The 24,955-nt window shown below is 30.0% G+C and overlaps 2 protein-coding genes across 4 annotated transcripts in view; both read left to right on the forward strand.

Moving 5' to 3' along the window:
- The window catches only part of LOC119603726 (longitudinals lacking protein, isoforms F/I/K/T), a 193,232-nt gene that overhangs the window by 83,768 nt on the left and 84,509 nt on the right, over positions 1 to 24,955 (forward strand). The window contains exons 6-8 of one of the 3 annotated variants that reach the window (XR_005231422.1): positions 6,732 to 7,061; positions 7,172 to 8,589; positions 10,478 to 10,657. The exons of 1 other annotated variant lie outside the window; for it this stretch is intronic. Coding sequence is in view for 1 of the 2 variants with exons in the window: in XM_037955881.1 (XP_037811809.1) it covers positions 6,732 to 7,061; positions 7,172 to 8,523 (1,682 nt within the window). In the remaining variant the exon portion in view is untranslated. Of the gene's footprint in view, positions 1 to 6,731; positions 7,062 to 7,171; positions 8,859 to 10,477; positions 10,658 to 24,955 lie in introns of those variants that run through there. One more of the 3 variants, XM_037955881.1, reaches the window with a different exon arrangement.
- Positions 15,560 to 23,862, forward strand: LOC119603727 (longitudinals lacking protein, isoforms A/B/D/L-like). The gene is made up of 2 exons (XM_037955885.1): positions 15,560 to 15,687; positions 19,045 to 23,862. The coding sequence occupies exon 2, from the start codon at positions 19,104 to 19,106 to the stop codon at positions 20,046 to 20,048; it is 945 nt and encodes a 314-aa protein (XP_037811813.1). The 5' UTR covers positions 15,560 to 15,687; positions 19,045 to 19,103; the 3' UTR covers positions 20,049 to 23,862.

A 24,955-nucleotide genomic window follows, 5' to 3' on the forward strand; every position in this document is an offset into this window, starting at 1 on the left:
CGGATATATAATCAAGACCATAGACCAGACTATAGTCTGATATATAGTCAAGACTATATACAAGGCTTTAGTCTGATATATAGTCAAGACTATAGTCTGTCTATAGTCGGATACACAGTCAAGACTATAGACCAGACTATAGTCTGTCTATAGTCTGTCTATAGTCGGATATATAGTCAAGACTATTGACCAGACTATAGTCGGATATATAGTCAAGACCATAGACCAGACTATAGTCTGATATATAGTCAAGACTATATACCAGGCTTTAGTCTGATATATAGTCAAGACTATAGACCAGACTATAGTCTATAGTCGGATATATAGTCAAGACTATTGACCAGACTATAGTCTGATATATAGTCAAGATAATATACCAGGCTTTAGTCTGATATATAGTCAAGACTATAGGCCGGAATATAGTCAAGACTATAGACCGGACTATAGTCTGATATGTAGTCAAGACTATACTCTGCTATCTAGTTAAGGCTATAGTCTGCCGTCTATATAAGACTATAGACCAGACTACAGTCTGCTGTTTAGTCAAGACTATAGATCAAACTATAGTATGTTATATAGTCAAGACTATAGATCAGTCTCGTTAATAATTTTGAAAAGTTTTAATACAATTCCATAAAAAATTTATAACAAATTCCAACAAATAAAAAACAAATAAATAAATAATTAAATTAAGAAAAAATATAAAAAAAAATTAAAAAAAATTCAAAAAAATTAAAAAAAATATTGAAAATAATTAAAAATATTGATAAAAAATCACAAAACATTGTATTTAAAAAAAATTCTAATGAAATAAAACTGAAATTTCTTTAAATATAAACAAAAAACAAACCGCCATCTTTTTATTTCAAAGCAAAAAAAGTTTACACAGGTTTCCCTCCAAAGTCAGGTCAATTGTTGTTGTTGTTACTCCTCAACAATTGCTACCGTAATTACAATTTTGTTTTGTAAACAGTAGACGGTACTACCTGCGACTGTTTTTAAAAAAAACTCTCTTTTTTCCATTCCATTTTTAATTATTTCTCTCTTAAAAATTCCTTCAAAAAGAAAATTATATAATTTTTCCTTTTCAATGGTAAGCAATTTTACAATTATAATTTTGTTTTTCTTTAAGAAATTTTGATTTTAATTTTTTTAACACTTTTTTTAGTTAATTTTTTTATTTAAATACTTTATTTAAAGTTGTTAATATTTGAAATATCCTCTTATGTAGTTATGTACTAAAAAAATTTAGTTAAAATATTTAATTAAAAACTAGAGTTGTTTTGGAACTAAATTATTGTTGTAATAGGTAATAAAGAGAGAGAGAATTTTGCTAATGTTCTTCTGATTTCTGATAAATATTCAAACTTTTGTCCGGCTGTCAGTTGTGCTAAACATTTCGGAGGTCTGATATGTTGTATGTATCCAAATAAGAAGTCAATATCGATAAAGGAAAAATAAGTCCTTAAAAACAATAATCTGATTGCCTTGATTGTTGAAAAGAAAATATTTCTTAAAGTTATTGAACGGACAATAGTCTCATCTATAGTCTTCGCTATAAACCAAGCTATAGTCTGATCTATATAGTCTTGACTATAAACCAGACTATAGTCTGATCTATAGTATTGACTATAAACCAGCCTATAATCTGATCTATAGTATTGACTATAAACCAGACTATAGTCTGATCTATACTATTGACTATAACCAGACTATAGTCTGATCTATAGTATTGACTATAAACCAGACTATAGTCTGATCTATAGTATTGACTATAAACCAGACTATAGTCTGATCTATAGTTTTGACTATAAAACAGACTATAGTCTTGACTATAAGCCAGACTATAGTCTGATCTATAGTCTTGACTACGAACCACACTATAGTCTGATCTATAGTCTTGACTATAAACCAGACTATAGTCTGATCTATAGTATTGACTATAAACCAGACTATAGTCTGATCTATAGTATTGACTATAAACCAGACTATAGTCTGATCTATAGTATTGACTATAAACCAGACTATAGTCTGATCTATATTATTGACTATAAACCAGACTATAGTCTGATCTATAGTATTGACTATAAACCAGACTATAGTCTGATATATAGTCTTGACTATAAACCAGACTATAGCCTGATCTATAGTGTTGACTATAAACCAGACTATAGTCTGATCTATAGAGTTGACTATAAACCAGACTATAGTCTGATCTATAGTGTTGACTATAAACCAGACTATAGTCTGAACTATAGTCTTGACTATAAACCACACTATAGTCTTGACTATGAACCAGACTATAGTCTGATCTATAGTCTTGACTATAAACCAGACTATAGTCTGATCTATAGTCTTGACTATAAACCAGACTATAGTCTGATCTATAGTCTTGACTATAAACCAGACTATAGTCTGATCTATAGTCTTGACTATAAACCAGACTATAGTCTGATCTATAGTCTTGACTATAAACCAGACTATAGTCTGATCTATAGTCTTGATTATAAACCAGACTATAGTCTGATCTATAGTCTTGATTATAAACCAGACTATAGTCTGATCTATAGTCTTGATTATAAACCAGACTATAGTCTGATCTATAGTCTTGATTATAAACCGGACTATAGTCTGATCTATAGTCTTGATTATAAACCAGATTATAGTCTGATCTATAGTGTTGACTATAAACCAGACTATAGTCTGATCTATAGTGTTGACTATAAACCAGACTATAGTCTGATCTATAGTCTTGACTATAAACCAGACTATAGTCTGATCTATAGTCTTGACTATAAACCAGACTATAGTCTGATCTATAGTGTTGACTATAAACCAGACTATAGCCTGATCTATAGTCTTGACTGTAAACCGGACTATAGTCTGATCTATTGTCCCGAATATAAACAAAACTATAGTCTGATCTATTATCTTGACTATAAATTTGACTATAGTCTAATCTATAGGTTTGACTATAAACCAGACTATAATCTGATCTATAGTTTTGACTATAAACCAGAATATAGTTTGATCTATTGTCTTGACTATAAACCAGACTGTAATCTGATCTATAGTCTGGACTATAAACCAGACTATAGTCTTGACTATTAACCAGACTATAGTCTTGACTATTAACCAGACTATAGTCTTGACTATTAACCAGACTATAGTCTTGACTATTAACCAGTCTATAGTCTTGACTATTAACCAGACTATAGTCTGATTCATAGTCTTGACTATTAACCATACTTAAGTTTGGTCTGTAGTCTAGACTATATGGAATACTATAGCCTGATCTATAAGTCTTAACTATAAACCAAACTATAGTTTGATCTATAGACTTGACTATGGGGAAATCAAATTTAACTATTATCGGTAATTCTTAAGAAGATTTTAAACCTCATCCAAATAGTTCTTATTTAGGGGGCAGTATAAAAGTTTTTAATTTAATATCTTTTAGCTTTATTTATTTATTTATTCTAAAATTTTATAGCAATTATTATTGTAAACCCCATGCTCCTCATAAGAAATCTGCTTTTAAACTATTAAGCTATCATTTCATTAAATTTTTCTGATTTAAAACTTTCTCCATAAAATCAACAACTACAACTATTTTTAAAGCAATAAAAAGAAACTTGGTGTTAGTTGCTGTTTTTATATGTTTTAAGCTAATTGAATGAGAAGGCTTTCAACTATTGCTATATATTAAAGTAAATGTTTAAAAAATTTTATAATTTAATTTAAAAAAAATAATTTATTTTCTTAAAATAATTTTATTTTTTAAAAAAAAATTTCTTTAAATTAGCTAAAATTGTTTATTAGTTTATTGAAAAAAATTTCTTTTAGCTTTGTTTTTGTTTTAATATTATTTATGATTTTTTTATAATTTTTATAATTTTTTATTTAAAAAAATATTTTATAATTTTAATAACAACTAATTTCTTAATACTTTCCATTAACCTATTTTATATTTTTTTCTTTCTTTCTCTTCCCCTTGCTGTTCGGTTTTAGAAAACTATTGGACCATATCGGTGAAATCGGTGACTTCCCTAAATAACATTGCTTTGGAGGAAATAAAACAGAAAAAATTTAAAAGAAATAATACATCATCTGCTACCACCAGACATTCACCCTCTACACGTGCCAGTCTGAATAACAACACTACAACAGATCTTCCTAACGATTCCAATGTTACCACATTTAACATCTCTACATCTAGCCCCAGAGCTAGTAATTCCCCGCATGTCTGTCCACGCTGTGATAAGGTCTATACGTATAAAAAGAATTTATCTCGTCATTTACGTTTCGAATGTGGCATTTTGCCTCAAGAGAAATGTCCCTATTGTGGTTATCTAACAAGATATAAACATAGTCTTAATGTTCATGTCAGGACCCAACATCCAGAATATTATAATATACAGAATAAGTCTTAAAAAAAATTAGAGCAAGGGGAGTGGTAGAAGGAATAGGAACTCGAGTTAAAAACATGTTAATATTTTAAGTAAAAGTTGGACTATTTATAGGTTCAGGGATTTGAGAAATCAGATTTTGTTAAAGATAAATAAAATTGCATTTCTAATGAAACTTTCTTAGGTTGTTGTAGTTGTAGTATATAGTTTTGACTTCAAACTAGACCTATAGTCCGATCTATAGACTTGACTATAAACCAGGCTATAGTCGGATCTATTGACTTGACTATAAACTAGACTATAGTCTGATCTATAGTATAGACTATAAACCAGACTATAGTCTGATCTATAGTATAAACTATAAACCAGACTATAGTCTGATCTATAGTCTTGACTATAAACTAGACTATAGTCTGATCTATAGTCTTGACTATAAACCACACTATAGTCAGATCTATAGTATTTACTATAAACCAGACTATAGTCTGATCTATAGTCTTTACTATAAACCAGACTATAGTCTGCTCTATAGTCTTGACTATAAACCAGACTATAGTCTGATCTATAGTCTTGACTATAAACCAGACTATAATCTGATCTATAGTCTTGACTGTAAACCAGACTATAGTCTGATCTATAGTCTTGACTATAAACCAGACTATAGTCTGATCTATAGTCTTGACTATAAACCAGACTATAGTCTGATCTATAGTCTTGACTATAAACCAGACTATAGTCTGATCTATAAACCAGACTATAGTCTGATCTATAGTCTTGACTATAAACCAGACTATAGTCTGATCTATAGTCTTGACTATAAACCAGACTATAGTCTGATCTATAGTCTGGACTATAATTCAGACTATAGTCTTATCTATGGTCTTGACTATAAACCAGACTATAGTCTGATCTAAAGTCTTGACTATAAACCAGGCTATAGTCTGATCTATAGTCTTGACTATAAACCAGACTATAGTCTGATCTATAGTCTTGACTATAAACCAGACTATAGTCTTGACTATAAACTAGACTATAGTCTGATCTATAATCTTGACTATAAAACAGACTAAAATCTGATCTATAGTCTAGACTATCAACCAGACTATAGTCTGGACTATAAACCTGACTAGAGTCTGATCTATAGTCTGGCTTATAAACCAGACTATAGTCTGGACTATAAACCAGACTATAGTCTGGACTATAAACCAGACTATAGTCTGGACTATAAACCAGACTATAGTCTGGACTATAAACCAGACTATAGTCTGATCTATAGTCTAGACTATAAACCATACTATAGTCTGATCTATAGTCTTGACTATAAACCAGACTTTAGTCTGATCTATATTCTTGATTATAAAACAGACTATAATCTGATCTATAGTCTTGACTATAAACCATATATAGTTATGACTATAAACCAGAGTATAGTCTGATCTATAGTCTAGACTATAAACCAGACTATAGTCTGATCTATAGTCTTGACTATAAACCAGACTGTAATCTGATCTATAGTCTTGACTATAAACTAGACTATAGTCTGATTCATACTCTTGACTATAAACCAGACTTTCGTATAATCTAAAGTCTGAACTATAGTCTGCTCTACTTTGTTTTAAGATTGTATAAGATATAATTTTTGATTTCCTTAATAAGTTTTTTTTAGAATAGAATCTCTTGAGTTAAAGTTCTCTTTTTATGAATTCTATTTTTTTGTGAACCTTGTAAGATACCGGATTTCTTAACGGCAGCTAATTTTTGTGTATTTATTATTAAATTAAACTATATATTTTTTTGATCTCAGGTTTAAAAGCAAATACTAAAAAAAAGTCTTTAAGAAAAATAACTTTAAAACCCTTTAATAACAACTAACAGGTAAGATTGTAATATATAAAGTTTTTTTTAAATGTAAAAAAAACACAATTAGTTATTAATTAAACGAAAAAAATTTATAATTGTTAAATAAAAAATAAAGTAAAAAAAAAAACATAAAATAAGAAAATAAATTTTTCAACAAAATGTGTATTGATTTTTATGAAAAAAAAAAAACTATAAGTATTAAAAACTAAGTTTTTTGTTCAATAATTTTTTGTTAAGCTAAAACTAACTTAAAGGTTTAAGGGGTTTATATATATGTTTTTTTTTAATTTTATATATTTCTTATAACTAAGGAAATTTGGCTTGCAAAAAAAAAAACACTCTCTTCTTTATTATCTTTAAAACAAAAGAGCAACAAACTTTTCTTGTTAAACAAATTATTAAATTTTTTTGTAAAATCTTTTTAATTAACTTCTAAACTTATGTTTTTAAATTTATAATTAGTTAAACATGATAAGTCCGAACAGACCGATATTAATCCGGATGATTTTGAATTGGATGATTGTCTCTTGGAGAGTAATGATATTGTTATTACCCAAAATAAAGATGGTTTCATATTGCATGTTAAGAAATTGGGTAATATAACAACGGCCAAGCTATCGTCACAGGATGAAGATCAAGTAGCAGCAGCGGCTGTTGCTGCCGCTACTGGGGGACATGTACAGCAGCAGTCATCTGCTCAAATTACCGAAATCCAAGAAGTTCAAGATGTTAAGCCTACATTTACTACTCTAACAACGAGTCCAGCGATAAAATTACCCTCCTCGGAATGTGGTAAGTTGCTATGAAATATATATATAAAAGAAATCTATTCGAAAGACCTATCAAATCTGACAATCCCTTCTTTATACTAATTCCTATTTTCTTGCTATATTTCCCCATAGAATTGATCAACTTAAAGAAAATCATACCAGCATCCACAACAATATCCACACATCATCCACATGCCACCATTATACAGACCCAACAAATACAACCGGCTCAATTGCAACATCAACAACATCATCAACAGCAAACCCAACAATTGCATGAAATTATACATCAACATCAGCAGCAACAACAACAAGAAACCCAACAACAGCAGCAGCAGCATCATCAACAACATCACCAGCACCAGCAGCAACAACAACATCATCAACAGCCACAGCAACAACAACAGCAGCAGCAGCAGCATCATCATCAATTACAACATCATCCCCAAGTACAAAGTATTGTTACCACCACACCCACAGCATCTGGAGCCCATTCACAAACCATCAATCTAATGGGTTTACGCAATGTACAATTAACCGATCAAAAACCCTTGGTCTCACGTATTAAATATTCTCGAGGTAAAATCATAACACCCGCCACCGGTAGTGTACAAATTGTACAAACACACGATCCACAAACTCATGAAATCACCGATGGCACTAAATATGAAATCAGTGAAATTGATTTGAATAATCCTCAGACTTCGGCGGCGATCATTAGTGATTTGGTGAAATATGCCGAAATAGATGATATAGAGCTGCCGGATGGTACAAAAATCGGTATAGGTTTTGCACCCACCGAAATTACCGAACATATGCAGTCGGCGGGTACGACGGCCCAAATTACCACACTCGAACAAGATCCAAATACGCAACAACATCATCAAATGCAAACGCATCAGATGACGCAACAGCATCATCAGTTGCAAGCTCAAGTTCATCATATACAAGCCTCACCACAGCATCAACATGCGCAGCATCATATAGTACAACAGCATCAGCAACAGACCACAACACATGTTGTACATCATCAGCAATTGCATTTACAAGAACAAGATGATAACACCACCAGTGTGGAGGCCATACTGCCCGATGGCATAACCGTGCATGAACAGCCCACTATAACCAAAAGCTATACCATCTTAACGGCAAGACCACTTAAAACCGAATCATCACATGACCTCAGTGAATTAACACATCCCTCGGCCACCACCTATGAACTATCGCTAAGTGATTCTTCGCTGGGTCCCAACGATGAACGGGGCGATGAATCGAAATATGTTTGCCGTCATTGTGGCAAGAAATATCGTTGGAAATCCACCTTAAGACGTCATGAAAATGTTGAATGTGGTGGCAAGGAACCCTGTCATCCGTGTCCCTACTGTTCGTATAAGGCTAAACAGCGTGGTAATTTGGGTGTACATGTGCGTAAACATCATCCGGATAAACCACAATTGGAGAGTAAACGTGGACGTAAGATTTAAGACGGTTAGAAGGAAATGTAATGAGTGAAAGAGTGAGTGTGTAATTGATAGATTGTTTATTTTCACGTGAGTAGAAAAATTTACTTTTTTTATTTCTCTTTTTTTAAGTTTCTTTGCAATTGACTGTCGTCACAACTTTCATTTTATAGTTTAATTTCCTTCAAGGGCTCAATTAAAAAGGGAATGAAAATATCTGTTTCATAGATCATTATAAAGTCAGAAATAGAGATCAGTCTATAGTCTTCAGTGTGAACTATAGATAGTGTGCAGTGTGAATTATAGATCACTCTATAGTCTGAACTATAGATCGCTTTATAGTCCGAACTATAGATCAGTCTATAGTCTGGTCTATAGATCAGTCTAAGTCTGGTCTATAGATCAGTCTATAGTCTGGTCCATAGATCAGTCTATAGTCTGGTCCATAGATCAGTCTATAGTCTGGTCTATAGATCAGTCTATAGTCTGGTCTATAGATCAGTCTATAGTCTGGTCTATAGATCAGTCTATAGTCTGGTCTATAGTCTGGTCTATAGATCAGTCTATAGTCTGGTCTATAGATCAGTCTATAGTCTGGTCTATAGATCAGTCTATAGTCTGGTCTATAGATCAGTCTATAGTCTGGTCTATAGATCAGTCTATAGTCTGGTCTATAGATCAGTCTATAGTCTGGTCTATAGATCAGTCTAGTCTAGTCTGGTCTATAGATCAGTCTATAGTCTGGTCTATAGATCAGTCTATAGTCTGGTCTATAGATCAGTCTATAGTCTGGTCTATAGATCAGTCTATAGTCTGGTCTATAGATCAGTCTATAGTCTGGTCTATAGATCAGTCTATTGTTTGGTCTCTAGAACAGTCTGTAGTCTGGTCTATAGATCAGTCTATAGTCTGGTCTATAAATCAGTCAATAGTCTGGTCTATAGATCAGTCAATAGTCTGGTCTATAGATCAGTCTATTGTTTGGTCTCTAGATCAGAGTGTAGTCCATAGATCAGTCTATAGTCTGGTCTATAGATCAGTCTATAGTCTGGTCTATACATCAGTTTATAGGCTGGTCTATAGATCAGTCAATAGTCTGGTCTATAGATCAGTCAATAGTCTGGTCTATAGATCAGTCAATAGTCTGGTCTATAGATCAGTCAATAGTCTGGTCTATAGATCAGTCAATAGTCTATAGATCAGACTATTGTTTGGTCTCTAGATCAGTCTGTAGTCTAGTATATATATTAGTCTATAGTCTGGACTATAGATCAGTCCATAGTTCAGTCTATAGATCAGTCTATAGTCTGGACTATAGATCAGTCCATAGTTCAGTCTATAGATCAGTCTATAGTCTGGTCTATAGATCAGTCTATAGTCTGGTCTATAGATCAGTCTATAGTCTGGTCTATAGATCAGTCTATACAGTCTGGTCTATAGATCAGTCTATAGTCTGGTCTATAGATCAGTCTATAGTCTGGTCTATAGATCAGTCTATAGTCTGGTCTATAGATCAGTCTATAGTCTGGTCTATAGATCAGTCTATAGTCTGGTCTATAGATCAGTCTATAGTCTGGTCTATAGATCAGTCTATAGTCTGGTCTATAGATCAGTCTATAGTCTGGTCTATAGATCAGTCTGTAGTCTGGTCTATAGATCAGTCTATAGTCTGGTCTATTGATCAGTATATTGTATGGTCTATAGATCAGTCTGTAGATTAGTCTATAGTCAGGTCTATATATCAGTCTATGGTCTGGTCTACAGATCAGTATGTAGACTGGTCTACAGATTAGTCCACAGATTATTATATAGTCTGGTCTATAGATCAGTCTATAGTCTGGTTTGTGTATGAGTCTATAGTCTGGTTCATAGATCAGTCTATGGATTAGTTTTTAGCATTGTCTATACATCTTTTCCTTCTTAAGGACTCGTTAATACCCTGATTCACTTTTCGTTTTAACAATTCTTTTCCCCACAGAAATTTCACTTAAAACGTGCTCTCTTATTACTCCCTGAAAAACAATTTCTTTCTCTTATAAAAATATCCCCCTAACGCGTTCACTATGGGCTCAAATTATCATCAATTGCTATTTTTATAAAATAGTAAAATTCTTCCTTTAACTTCCCTTCCCCTTAAATTCATTTACTTTTTATGTTAATTTTCTTTCCTTTAACAATAATATATTTTTAGTTTTTAGTTAAAAAAAAAAACACATTTGTTTATTTTTGTTGTTTAATTATTGATTTTTTTTAAATATAATTTAACTATTAAACTGTTATTTGTTTAAAAAACTTTTAATTTTTATGAAAATTAAAAAAAATAATAATTTATATTTTATTTTCACTACCTTTAACAAACTTTAAGTTATAATTACCAGAAAAAAAAACGGAATGTAATTTTGAAAATTACTCTTTAATCTTCAAGTTTCTTTCTATTTTTTATGAAAAAATTAAAAAAAAAAATACAAAATGTGCAAATAATATACATATAAATAAAATTTTATATATTTTCATTTTATGAAAAACAAAAAAACATTTATAATTAACAAAAAAAATATAGATTTTACTAAATAATATAATAAGATTTTATGTGCAAAATATACAAAAGAAAAATTATATATATAAAAAACATGTGTGAAAAAAAGAACAAAAAAAAAGAAAAAACAAATTAAAAGAAAAATTTACTTTATATATATTTTTAAAAATAGTAAGCAGCTTTAAAAAGTGTAATTTTAAACAAAAATGTTTTGCTTAATTTAGAAAATTATTCAAACATACAAATTATAAATTCTAAAAAAAAACATAAATTTTCTACTTTTTTAAATCTGTTTTGGTTTCTTTTGAAGGTCATCAGTTTGTAGTCAGGTTTATAGATCAGTCTTTTGTCTTTTCTTTTTTGTCTGATCTATAGATCAGTCTATAGTTTGATCTATAGATCAGTCTATAGTTTGATCTATAGATCAGTCTATAGTTTGATCAATAGATCAGTCTATAGTTTGATATATAGATCAGTCTATAGTCTGATCTATAGATCAGTTTATAATCTGGTCTATAGATCAGTCTACAGTCTGGTCTATGGATCTGTCTATAGTTTGGTCTATAGACCTGTCTATTATCTGGTCTATAAATCAGTATATAGTCTGGTCTATAAATCAGTCTATAGTCTGGTCTATAGATCAGTCTATAGTCTGGTCTTAAGATCAGTCTATAGTCTGGTCTATAGATCAGTCTATAGCCTGGTCTACAGATTAGTCTATAGTCTGGTCTATAGATCAGTCTGTAGTCTGGTCTATAGATCAGTCTATAGTCTGGTCTATAGATCAGTCTATAGTCTGGTCTATAGATCAGTCTATAGTCTGGTCTATAGATCAGTCTATAGTCTGGTCTATAGATCAGTCTATAGTCTGGTCTATAGATCAGTCTATAGTCTGGTCTATAGATCAGTCTATAGTCTGGTCTATAGATCAGTCTATAGTCTGGTATATAGATCATTCTATAGTCTGGTATATAGATCATTCTATAGTCTGGTCTATAGATCAGTCTATAGTCTGGTCTATAGATCAGTCTACAGTCTGGTCTATAGATCAGTCTATAGTCTGGTCTATAGATCAGTCTATAGTCTGGTCTATAGATCAGTCTATAGTCTGGTCTATAGATCAGTCTATAGTCTGGTCTATAGATCAGTCTATAGTCTGGTCTATAGATCAGTCTATAGTCTGGTCTATAGATCAGTCTATAGTCTGGTCTATAGATCAGTCTATAGTCTGGTCTATAGATCAGTTTATAGTCTGGTTTATAAATCAGTCTATAGTCTGGTCTATAGATCAGTCTGTAGTCTGGTCTATAGATCAGTTTGTAATCTTGTCTATAGATCAGTCTATAGTCTGTCTGTAGATTAGTCTGTAGTCTGGTATGTAGATCAGTCTATAGTCTGGTCTATAAATCAGTTTGTAGTCTGGTCTATAGATCACTTTTTAGTCTGGTCTTTAGATAAGAGTATAGATCAGTCTATAGTCTGGTGCGTATATCAGTTTATAGTCTGGTCTATAGATCATACCTTGGTCTTTTCTATAGATTAGTCTGTAGTCTGTTCAATAGATCAGTCTGTAGATCATTGTGTAGTCTGTTCTATAGATCAATCTATAGTTCGTTCTGTAGATCAGTCTGTAGTGTGTTCTATAGATTTGTCTGTAGTCTAAACTATAGATCAGTCTTTAGATCAGTCTACAGTCTATTATCTGTTCTATGAATCGATCTATTAATCTCTATACAGATCAGTCTATTGTTTGTTTTATGCATCGGTCTGTAGATCAGTATGAAGATCAGTCTATTGTCTGTTCTATGAATCAGTCTATAGACTGATCTGTTTTATATAAAACTGTTAAAAAGAACTCTACTATTCTGATTGAACCGCTCTCGGAATATTCGCGATAGTAAAAAGAAACGTTCTTTCATCCAAAAGAAAAACTAAAACAGATTTGCTTAACACATGAGATTGTCCCTTAAACCCCACTTTCTTCTTTATTTAAAAAGAAATATGAAAATTACAAAATTCATAAATGTATGTAGTAGATCTTAGATTGAAATGAAAAAAATGTATAAAGAAACCGAAATATATATATAAAAAACAGTATAGAAAAAGTTTTAATTTTTATAGAAAAATAAAAAAAAAATAAATGTAAATGAGGCTTCTTTAAATCGGTTACAAAATTTTGTTTAATATCTTTTAATTTAAAAATAAAATTGAAAAACATATTCGGCCAAGACGAAAGTAATATAAACTCCATTACAAAAATTTTAAAATTAAATATTTTGTTAAAGATTTTAATTACTAACTAATAAAATAGAAAGTTTGAAAGTAAATATCGTCCGTTATTAAATGTGTTCATTCACAATAATAGAAAATTTGAGGTTATAAACGAAATGAGAAAAACTAAGATGGAGGTTATAATAGTTTAAATTAAATATGATTTTCGAAAAAAAATTGTCCTTAATATTTCTATAAAAAACAGTTAGTAAACAAATGTTCAAATTATTTGTCTTTTTTTTAAATATAGTTTTTAGTTTAATATAAATAACAACAAAATTATTTTTGTAAAATACACAAAATTTTATAGTTTTTAAATATTTCCATTAAAATAATTTACATAAATAAATAATAAAAGTGTTTCTTTAAAAATATAAATTAAAATAAAAAAGAATAATAGCACAAGTTACACTGAATATTAACAATATAAAAAAACAAAATAAAATTGCAATTAAAAATATTATTTTTAAATTTAAAACTAAACGTTAAAAAAATAAAAAAAAAATTAAAAAAAAATAAATAAAAATCCAACTCTTTGTAAAAATCCTTTAAAAGAAGAAAAAAAAAAAAAACAACACACATACACACACAATTTATTAAAAATTAAGCAGTTAATAATAATAATTTTTATTAGAATTTACTTTATAAATGTATAAACAAAAACAAAGTATAAATCAATAAATAAAAAAAATATATAAAATAATAAAAATTATTATAAAAAATACCAAGAGTTTTATTAAAAGATAAAAAATAATTTAAAAAATTTTTGTTTTCCTTTTTCAATAATTTTTTTATATAGAATTTATACTAATATATTTTTCTTTTATTTTTACAGGTTTGACAAGGATGTTAAAAGCCATGTGGATTCAAGGAAGGAGGATCACTTTATAGAGTGATCTATAGCTCAGACTATAGTGGTAGCAGTTTATCATTTTATAGTCTGGACTGTAGATTTGTCTAGTGCCTAAACTTTTAGTTATTATTAGTCTATTATCTGAATTGTCGCTATGACTGGTCTAAAGATCAGTTTAAGATTACTCTAAAGTCTGGTCTATAGATCAGTCTATAGTCTGCGCTATAGATCAGTTTATAATATGGAAGTCTGGTATAAAGATCAGTTTGTGTATAGTCTATTGTCTGTTCTATAGATCAGTCTATAGTTTTATCTATAGATCAGTATGTAGTCTGATCAATAGATCAATTTGTAGTCTGATCAATAGACTAATTTATAGTCTGGACCATAGATCAGTATTTAGTCTGGTGTATGAAATATATAAGTCTATAGTTTGGTCTATAGATCAGTCTATAGATCAGTTTATTGATCAGTCTATAGTCTGGTCTATAGTACAGATTATAGTGCGGACTATAGATCAATCTAGTCTCTAGATTAGTCTATTGGTCAGTCTATTGATCAGCCAATAGTCTGGTTTATAGATTATAGTGCGGACTACAGATCAGTCTATAGTCTGGTCTATGGATCGGTCTATAGTTCAGATTATAATGCGGACTATAGATCAGTCTATAAGTCTGGACTATACATCATAGATAGTCTGATCTATAGATCAGTCTCTAGTCTAGTCTATAGATCAGTCTATGGTCTGGTCTTTAGATCAGTCCCTAGTCTGGTCTTTAGATCAGTCTCTAGTCTGGTCTAGAGATCAGTCTCTAGTCTGGTCTAGAGATCAGTCTCTAGTCTGGTCTACAGATCAGTCTCTAGTCTGGTCTAGAGATCAGTCTCTAGTCTGGTCTACAGATCAGTCTCTAGTCTGGTCTATAGATCAGTCACTAGTTTGGTCTTTAGATCAGTCTCTAGTCTGGTCTTTAGATCAGTCTCTAGTCTGGTCTAGAGATCAGTCTCTAGTCTGGTCTATAGATCAGTCTCTAGTCTGTTCTATAGATCAGTCTTTAGTCTGGTCAATAGATCATTTTCTAGTCTGGTCAATAGATCAGTCTCTAGTCTGGTCTATAGATCTGTCTCTAGTCTGGTCTATAGATCAGTCTCTAGTCTGCTCTATGGATCAGTCTCTAGTCTGGTCTATGGATCAGTCTCTAGTCTGGTCTATAGATCAGTCTCTAGTCTGGTCTGTATATCAGTCTCTAGTCTAATCTATAGATCAGTCTATTATCTGGACTATTGATCAGTTTTTAGTCCGGTCTATAGATCAGTCTAGAGTCTTGACTATACAACAGTCCAGTATCATCAAAATTTTACAACTATCTTTTATATTTTCCCTTAATCATTTTGTTTTCTTTCACTAATATATTTCTCTTTTTTCTAGGTTGCCTGGAAGCTAAACCGCAGCACTCCCAACATCCTTAATGTCTAAAGGACCAAATGTAAAAAAGGCAACTGTAACTATACGCCTGTTGGCAGAGGAATTGTAATTTATATTTTATTTATTTATTATTTTTTTTTTTTCTTTATTTTTTCCCCCCAATTTGTTTATGTTTTTTTTTCAAAACACAACTAAAACACACTTTTTTTTTAAAGAAATAAAACTTAAAAATTTTTAAAATTTTTTTAACAAAATTTATTTTTTTAAGTTTTAGTTGTTTCTAAAAAAAGTGTGTTAATTCTAGCAAAAAAATTTTTTTAACTGTGTGCCGCTACCCTTTTTCCCTCACATTTCCTTGAGCCTTTTTATCCCCCTTAAAAAAAAGTGCAAAAGAAAATTACACGTCAATTATTTAATTCCCTTTTTTTTTGTTTATCCTTTTTTTTTTACAAAAAAATACACCATATTTTACAATTAAAACGTGTTTTTCTTTGTTGTTTTTCTTTTAATTTGAAATTATTTCAATTTGTTTTATTTCTGTTTTTGTATATAAATTGCTTGCTTTTTGTTTAAACAGAGAACAAAATAATAAAAAAATTAGTTACAAAAAGTAATTCCGCTTATAATTTGAAATTTAATTATCATTTTTTTTTAATTCATTTTTAAAAGAAAAACGAAACTCATTTTTATTGTAAATTTTTTTATTGCTTTTATAGTTGAAAATGCATTTCATTATAAATGGGGTGAATAGATTAGAAACTTAAGACAGAAAAGTAAAGTTAAATTAGAACAAAGTTCTTTATTAAAAATTTCAACAAAATTTCTTTCGAAATTGTTACTTTTCTGCTTAATTTTCTTTTCCCCTTTTCCCCATTGGCTTTATCATTTTTCATTTTGCTCATTTTCATGCTTATTCTCACTCTCTCTCTCTAATAAATTCATTCATTCATTCCATCATCATTTCATTCATAATTAGTTTAAAAAAACTATTGTTTATATAATTTTATATGTTTAATTGGCGTTGGCATTAAAACAATAATAATTAATTTAATTTCCCCCTCTAAAAAAATTAATTAAAGAAAAAATGTTGCTTAAAGTTTTTTTTAAATATAATTTTGTTTTACCCAAAAAAAAAAAAAAAAAAATTACAAAATATTTTGAAATTTTAACAAGAAAAAAAATTGCAAAAGAAATTGTACTTAGAGATCATAATATAATACAGATCAGTCTATAGTCTGCACTAAAGAACAATCTATAAACTAGGCTATAGATCAGTATATAGTCTGGTGAATAGATCAGTCTATAGTGTTTTAAAAAGACTGATCTATAGATCAGTCTATAGCCTGGTCTATAGATCAGTCTATAGTCTGGTCTATAGATCAGTCTATAGTCTGGTCTTTAGATCAGTCTATAGTCTGGTCTTTAGATCAGTCTATAGTCTGGTCTTCAGATCAGTCTATAGTCTGGTTTATAGATCAGTCTAAGTCTGGTCTATAGATCAGTCTAAGTCTGGTCTATAGATCAGTCTATAGTCTGGTCTATAGATCAGTCTATAGTCTGGCCTATAGATCAGTCTATAGTCTGGCCTATAGATCAGTCTATAGTCTGGTCTATAGATCAGTCTATAGTCTGCTCTATAGATCAGTCTATAGTCTGGTCTATAGATCAGTCTATAGTCTGGTCTGTAGATCAGTCTATAGGCTGATCTATAGATCAGTTTATAGTCTGGTCTATAGATCAGTCTATAGTCTGGTCTATAGATCAGTCTATAGTCTGGTCTATAGATCAGTCTATAGTCTGGTCTATAGATCAGTCTATAGTCTGGTCTATAGATCAGTCTATAGTCTGGTCTATAGATCAGTCTATAGTCTGGTCTATAGATCAGTCTATAGTCTGGTCTATAGATCAGTCTATAGTCTGGTCTATAATATTGACTATAGATCAGTCTACAATCTTGACTATATTTCAGTATATAGTCTTGACTATAGATAAGTCTATAGTCTTGACTATAGTTCAGTCTATAGTCTTAACTATAGATCAGCCTATAGTCTTGGCTATAGATCAGTCTATAGTCTTGACTATAGATCATCCTATAGTCTAGACTACAGATTATTCTATAGTCCTAACTATAGATCAGTCTAGATTTTGACTATAGAATGATCTGTAGTGTAGACGATATATTATTCTATCGTCTTGATTATAGATTAGTCTATAGTCTTGACTATAGATCAGTCTATAGTGTTGACTATATTTTAGTTTATAGTGTTGACTATATATCAGTTTATAGTCTATGCTATTGATCAGTCTATAGTTTTGACTATTGGTCAGTATATAGTCTTGAATATAGATTATTCTTTATCTTAACTATAAATCATGGATCTGTCTATTGTCTTGACTATAGATCTGTCTATAGTCTTGACTTTAGATCTGTCTATGGTCTTGACTATAGATCTGTCTATAGTCTTGACTATAGATCTGTCTATAGTCTTGACTATAGATCTGTCTATAGTCTTGACTATAGATCTGTCTATAGTCTTGACTATAGATCTGTCTATTGTCTGGACTATAGATCTGTCTATAGTCTTGACTATAGATCTGTCTATAGTCTTGACTATAGATCTGTCTATAGTCTTGACTATAGATCAGTCTATAGTCTTGACTATAGATCTGTCTATTGTCTGGTCTAAAGATCAGTCTACAGTCTTGACTATAGATCTGTCTATTGTCTTGACTATATATCAGTCTACAGTCTTGACTATAGATCATTTTATGGTCTTAACTATAGATCAGTATATAGCCTTGACTATAGATCAGTTTATAGTCTTGTCTATAGATCAGTCTATAGTCTTGATTAAAGATCTGTCTATAGTCTTGACTATAGATCAGTCTTTAGTCTTGACTATAGATCAGTCTATAGTCTTGACTACTGATCAGTCTATGGTCTTGACTACACATCAGTCTATGGTCCTGGCTACAAATCAATCTATGGCCTTGACTATAGAGCACTCTATAATCTAGACTATAGTTCAGTCTATAGTCTTGAATATATATCAGTCTGTAGTTTAGTTTGGTCTGTCTATAGTGTGGTTTATAATTGTTTCGAAAAGTCTTCGATACATGTATTTTCAAAAATATTTTGTAATTTTTTTTTCAAATTAATTTGTTTATTATTTCTTTTTTTTATTTAAGTATTTGTCCTTTAAGTTTTTACATTTTATTTTTATTTATTGTGTTTCTTTTTTTTCTTTTTTCCTTCTTCTTTTTTTTTTTTTTGAATTTGTGTTTATTAATTATTGAAAAAAAAACAACAACCAACACTACTTCAAACAACGTGGGATTCAAACAAAAAATTTACGTTAAAAAATCTGAAAAAAAAAATAAAACTAAAAACTTTTAATTTGTTATTGCAAAATGGATTTTTATTAAAAAAATTTACCTACATATATAAACACAAATCTACAGATTTAAGTATTACACGTATAGCGGGTCTAACTTGGAATGAATGGAATGCCCGTTTGGCTATGCCTTTAGTAACACAACTACGTGAAGGTGTACATCCCTTAGTATTTCCAACCGATCTGACAATGGAAAAGGGTGGTGTTGGCAATGGTGTGGGCGGTTCTAAGGATATATGTAAAATTGAACGTAAATCACCGATAAAACGACCTTCCCTTTTGGCTTCACCCACACCCTCTAATAATGATTTAAGCGAACAGGGGGCCACAAGTACCCCATTGAATTGTTCGTCGGCCAGTGATAAGGATAAAACACAAACGACTTGCGGTGGAGGCGGTGAAAAAATTAAACATTTCACCGAAGAAGAGGCTACGGTGTTAATGTTAAAAGCAGCCGCCGAGAAATCAGCTCAGGCGGCCAATAATAGTGGTAATCTCAGTGATAACAGTTATACCGATGACAATACTACTGGTAATCTAAGTGGTGGTAATGGCCCCGGTTCAGGGGCTGATTATCACTCGGCCTTTGCCGATGTTAGTGGAGCCACGGGTATAAGTCTTAATATTTTGAATAGTATCAATGCCATGAGCAATCTAATAAGTGGTGGTGCCGGCGGCAATGGTGGCCTTAGTTTAGCCAGTGCTGCGGCCTTGGGTGTGGGTGGCTCTGGCAATGGTGCTGGTCATCCTTGTCCAGAGTGTGGTCGTGTTTATAAGCTGAAATCATCATTGCGCAATCATCAAAAATGGGAATGTGGCAAAGAGCCACAATTCCAATGTCCCTTCTGTGTGTATAGAGCTAAACAGAAAATGCACATTGGCCGTCATATGGAACGTATGCACAAGGAAAAGTTTTTCAAAATTGAAGATTTAAAAAGTTTCACCACTGCCACTGTAGGTGCTCAAATAGCTGGTTCTAGTGTAGGTGGCGGTGGTGGTGGTGCGGGTGCGGGTGGTGGTGATGAGTCATCATCTACAGCTGTAGCTGAATTGCGTCAACATTTCTCGTAAGAATTATATAGTTTTACCATTTCCTTAAGCAAATGGTAAAAAAGGCAAGATTTATATATTAATATTTTTTTTTATACAATTTTATTTTAATTTTTTTTTTAATTAATTTAAATTAGTTTTACCATATTAAGCTTAGCAAGAGAGAGATTTTTTTTATATCAGGGAATATATAAATAATTTATTTAAACGAAAAAGAAAAAAAAAACGTATTAACAACAAAAGTTTAACAGAAGAAATTCTGAAATTCTAAACTAAATGCAACCGTTAAAGGAATATGTATATGGTGGGAAAGCTTTTATACATATTATTGTAAATACACTACCATTTTTTTTGTATAAACAAATAAAAAACAACAATCAGGGTTCATTAAAACAAACAAAAAAAATTCTAATCACATTAGTAGCTGTTATAGAAAAAAAAAACGATAGAAATATGTGAAATATGGAAACAAGTGTGCCAAATTTTTTTAATTATTTTTTTTAAATAATAATTGTTAAACCATAATTTATTTTTTATATATTTTTTTTTTACTTTAAAACAAAGTAAAATTGCCCTTAAAAAAAAGACAAAAAAAAACTCAACGATTCCCTAATGCCATTTATAATTCCAGCAAATTGTTAAATTTTACACTTTTTTTTAAATATAAAATAAATATTATAATAATTTTGGCATTCCTCCTTAAAACTTAAAAGACAACTTTGCAAAATGATATTCCATTTTATTTTAATTATAGCAAATAAGTTACAACAATTCCCTGCCCTAAGCTAAACATACGAAAGCCGGTTTTTCGATTTATGTTCTAACAAATTCGAATTTCTATTATTATTAAAGGCTCGAGTTCGAGTCCCACAAAAAAAATTTTTTGCTCAAACATTTCACCACAGCCTTTATTTAAACTCCATAGTTGTTTTTTTTTTAACAAATTCCACCCCCTCAAAATATTGCAACATTATAATTCTCAGCGGATATTTTTTGAAAAACTTTAAAAGCTTTTGCTATATCAAAAAAAAAAAAAAAAAAAACTTTTTTTTTTTCATAAATATAAAGGCAATATTATAGGTTTAGGTTTAATTAATATTATTATCATGGCTTAATTAATTTTAAATTATTATTATTATAATGTTAAACTACAGTTTACGAAAAAAAAAATCCTCATAAATGCAACGAATTCAAATTAAGAGAAAATATTGATAACCAATCGAGTCATTAATTGAAAGTTAGTTAAAAACAAAATATGTTAAAAAGAAAACAAAATATAATCAACAATAAGGTTAAACTATAAAGCTAGAGAAATGAAGAATTCCAAAATTAAAGTCTGGGCTAAAGATCAGTCTAGGCTAGATATCAATCTATTAACTTGATTATAGATCAGTCTATTGTCTGAGCTATAGGTCAATCTATAGTCTTGACAATAGATCAGTATATGGTCTTGACTATAGATCAGTCTATAGTCTTGACTATAGATCAGTCTATTATCTTGACTATGGATCAGTCTATTGAGCTATAGATCAGTCTATTGTGTTGACTATAGATCAGTCTAAAGACTTGACTATTGATCAGTCTATAATCTTGACTATAGATCAGTCTATAGTCTTGACTATAGATCAGTCTACAGTCTTGACTATAGATCAGTCTGTAGTCTTGACTATAGATCAGTCTATAGTCTTGACTATAGATCAGTCTGTAGTCTTGACTATAGATCAGTCTATTGTTTGAGCTAAGATCAGCATATAGTGTTGACTATGGATCAGTCTATAAACTTGACTTTAGATCAGTCTATAGTCTTGACTATAGATCAGTCTATATTCTTGACTATAGATCAGTCTATAGTCTTAACTATAGATCAGTCTTCAGTCTTAACTATAGATCAGTCTATAGTCTTGACTATAGATCAGTTTATAGTCTTGACTATAGATCAAACTACAGTATTAACTATAGATCAGTCTATAGTCTTGACTATAGATCAGTCTATAGTGTTGACTACAGATCAGTCTATAGTCTTGACTTTAGATCAGTCTATAGTATTAACTATAGATCAGTCTATTGTCTTAACTATAGATCAGTCTATAGTCTTGACTATAGATCAGTCGATAATCTAGACTATAGATCAGTCTACAGTCTTGATTATAGATCACTCTATAGTCTTTACTATAGATCTGTCTATAGTATTGACTATAAATCAGTCTATAGTCTTGACTATAGATCAGTCTATATTCTTAACTATAGATCAGTCTATAGTCTTGACTATGAAACAGTTTATAGTCGGGGCTATTGATCTGTAGACAGTCTAAAGTCTGGGTTACAGATCAATCCAGAGTCTATACTACGGATCAGTCTAGAGTCTAGACTAAAGATCAGTCTATAGTCTTGGCTGTAGATCAGTATATAATCTTGACTATAGATCAGTCTATTGTTCGAACTATAGATCGGTCTATAGTTTAAAATGTAGATCAATCTATTGTCTTGGCTAAAGATCAGTCTATAGTTTTGACTATAGATCAGCCTTTAGTCTTGACTATAGATCAGTCTGTATTCTTGACTATAGATCTGTCTATAGTCTTTATTACAGATCAGTCTATAGTCTAGACTATAGAATAGTCTATAATCTCGACTATAGATCAGTCTATAGTTTGACTATAGAGCAGTCTATAGTATTGCCTATAGATCAGTCTATAGTCTAGGCTATAGAATAGTCTATATTCTTGACTATAGATCAGCCTATTGTCTTTACTAATGATCACTTGATAAGACTATAGATCAGTCTATTGTCTTGACTATAGATCAGTCAATAGTCTTGACTATAGATCAGTCAAAAGTCTTGACTATAGATCAGTCATTAGTCTTGACTATAGATCAGCCAATAGTCTTGTCTATTGACCAGCCCTTAGTCTAGACCATATATCAGTCCAGAGTCTTGATCAGTTAATAATCTGTACGATATCATTAAAATTCAACTTCTTCAATACTCTCTTTGCTCTTTTTAAAGTGACATACCACAACAACAACAACAAAAAATCAACATAAAATACCTCAAATTAATAAGAAATCTAAAAATTATGCTCAAATAAAAAAAATAAAATTTTCAAAAAAAAAGAAAAATATCTATAATTAAGCTTTAAAGCATTCCAATTTATTACTTTAACATTTAAGCAAAATTTCTTTAAAGTGCCTTTAGACAAAAATAAAATTAGTTTTTAAGAAAAACTTAAAAAAAAACGACATTAACTTTAAAAAAGTCTCAAAATTAATCTAAAACAAAGTTTCGAAAAAAGCAATAATTCTAAAAAGAAAGAAATTAACTCTACAAGAAAAAAAAGAAAACTTGAAAAGTTTTTACAACAATTTTACAATATTTGACTTCAAAAGTTTCTATACACAAGCAAACACTTTTAAAGTTGTAAAGATACAAAAGAAAAAGACGATAATTCCATTATATAATTCCAAATTGTTTTTTGAAATATTTTTTTACTCTTATTCAGGTTTAAATTTTAAATTTAAATTAAAAAAAAAATTATTGTTAATTTCTCTGTTTACTTTTTCAAAATTCTTTTTTTATATAAAAAACCAAGTCAAAGGCAAATAATTTTACAAAAACGGCTAAGCCGTTAATTATGCTCTTCTTTTAATACAAAATTTTTAGAAATTTCTTAAGTTCACCTTAACAAAATTTTATATATTTAATAGTTTATCCAAACCTGTCTTCCCTTTTTTTATTATTAAATAATTTCCATTAATGTTTTCATATTTCCCACGATTTTCCTTATAAAGTTTTGAAGAGTATAATTTTTGTTTTATATTTTTTGACTTGGCAAAATTTGCTAAACAAATTAAAAATTTGTTGTAATTTATAACACATTAAAATTTTCTTAACAAAAAGTTTTTTTTTTTAATTTTAAATTTTTTTTTATAATATTGAACATTTAAACGAAAGCCATACATATTTATAATTTTAAGAAATACAAGTTTTAGTTAAGTTAATTAAAAAAATTATATATTTATATAAATTAAACAAAAAAAAAAAAAACAACATAATGAAAAACAAAACCTCAGGTACTTAGTTTGTGTTAAAGAAATTTAAATATTTTATATACAACATATATTTATATATATAATATAATATTTTATTATCACAAAAATTCCCTTAAGAAAATAATTTCCCTAAATCTTATTTATTAAAATATTTATGTTTATTTTTTTATATACAAATTCCATATAAGAAAAAAGCTGTGCTTTTAGAAAAGAAAACATTTTTCTCAATATATTTTTTTTTTATATTTAAAGAAGTGTGTTCAGGGAAAAGTTTAAGGCAAGAGTAATGACGAGGGAGATGGATGTTAAGGAAACCCTGGTTCTTAATAAACAGTAGGTTATGGGAATTTTTGTACATTTTTTTTTCCAATTACTTAACATCACAAAGAGTTTTTGACCCCAACGTGGGTGGGTACCTACCTTTTCAGAATTTAAGACTTAAAACGGTTTATCTGCTGTAGACCCTTTAAAATTTTAAGAATTTTTTTAAATATTCAGATTTTTTTCTTTTTTAAGGAGAATGAAGAATTCGCGGAATATTCGTGATAACAAATGCACATCATTGATTCGCGAAAGGGGTGAATATATAGATTGTAGGCTAGCCTATAGATTCAACTATGGACTAGAATATAGACTAGACTATAGACTAGACAATTGACTAGACTATAGACTAGACTATAGACTAGACTATAGACTAGACTATAGACTAGACTATAGACTAGACTATAGACTAGACTATAGACTAGACTATAGACTAGACTATAGACTAGACTATAGACTAGACTATAGACTAGACTATAGACTAGACTATAGACTAGACTATAGACTAGACTATAGACTAGACTATAGACTAGACCATAGACTAGACTATAGACTAG

This window comes from Lucilia sericata, unplaced genomic scaffold (genome assembly GCF_015586225.1).
Source record: "Lucilia sericata isolate MDLA Ls3-8-SP2 unplaced genomic scaffold, ASM1558622v1 Contig000332F_arrow, whole genome shotgun sequence".
NCBI lineage: Eukaryota > Metazoa > Arthropoda > Insecta > Diptera > Calliphoridae > Lucilia > Lucilia sericata.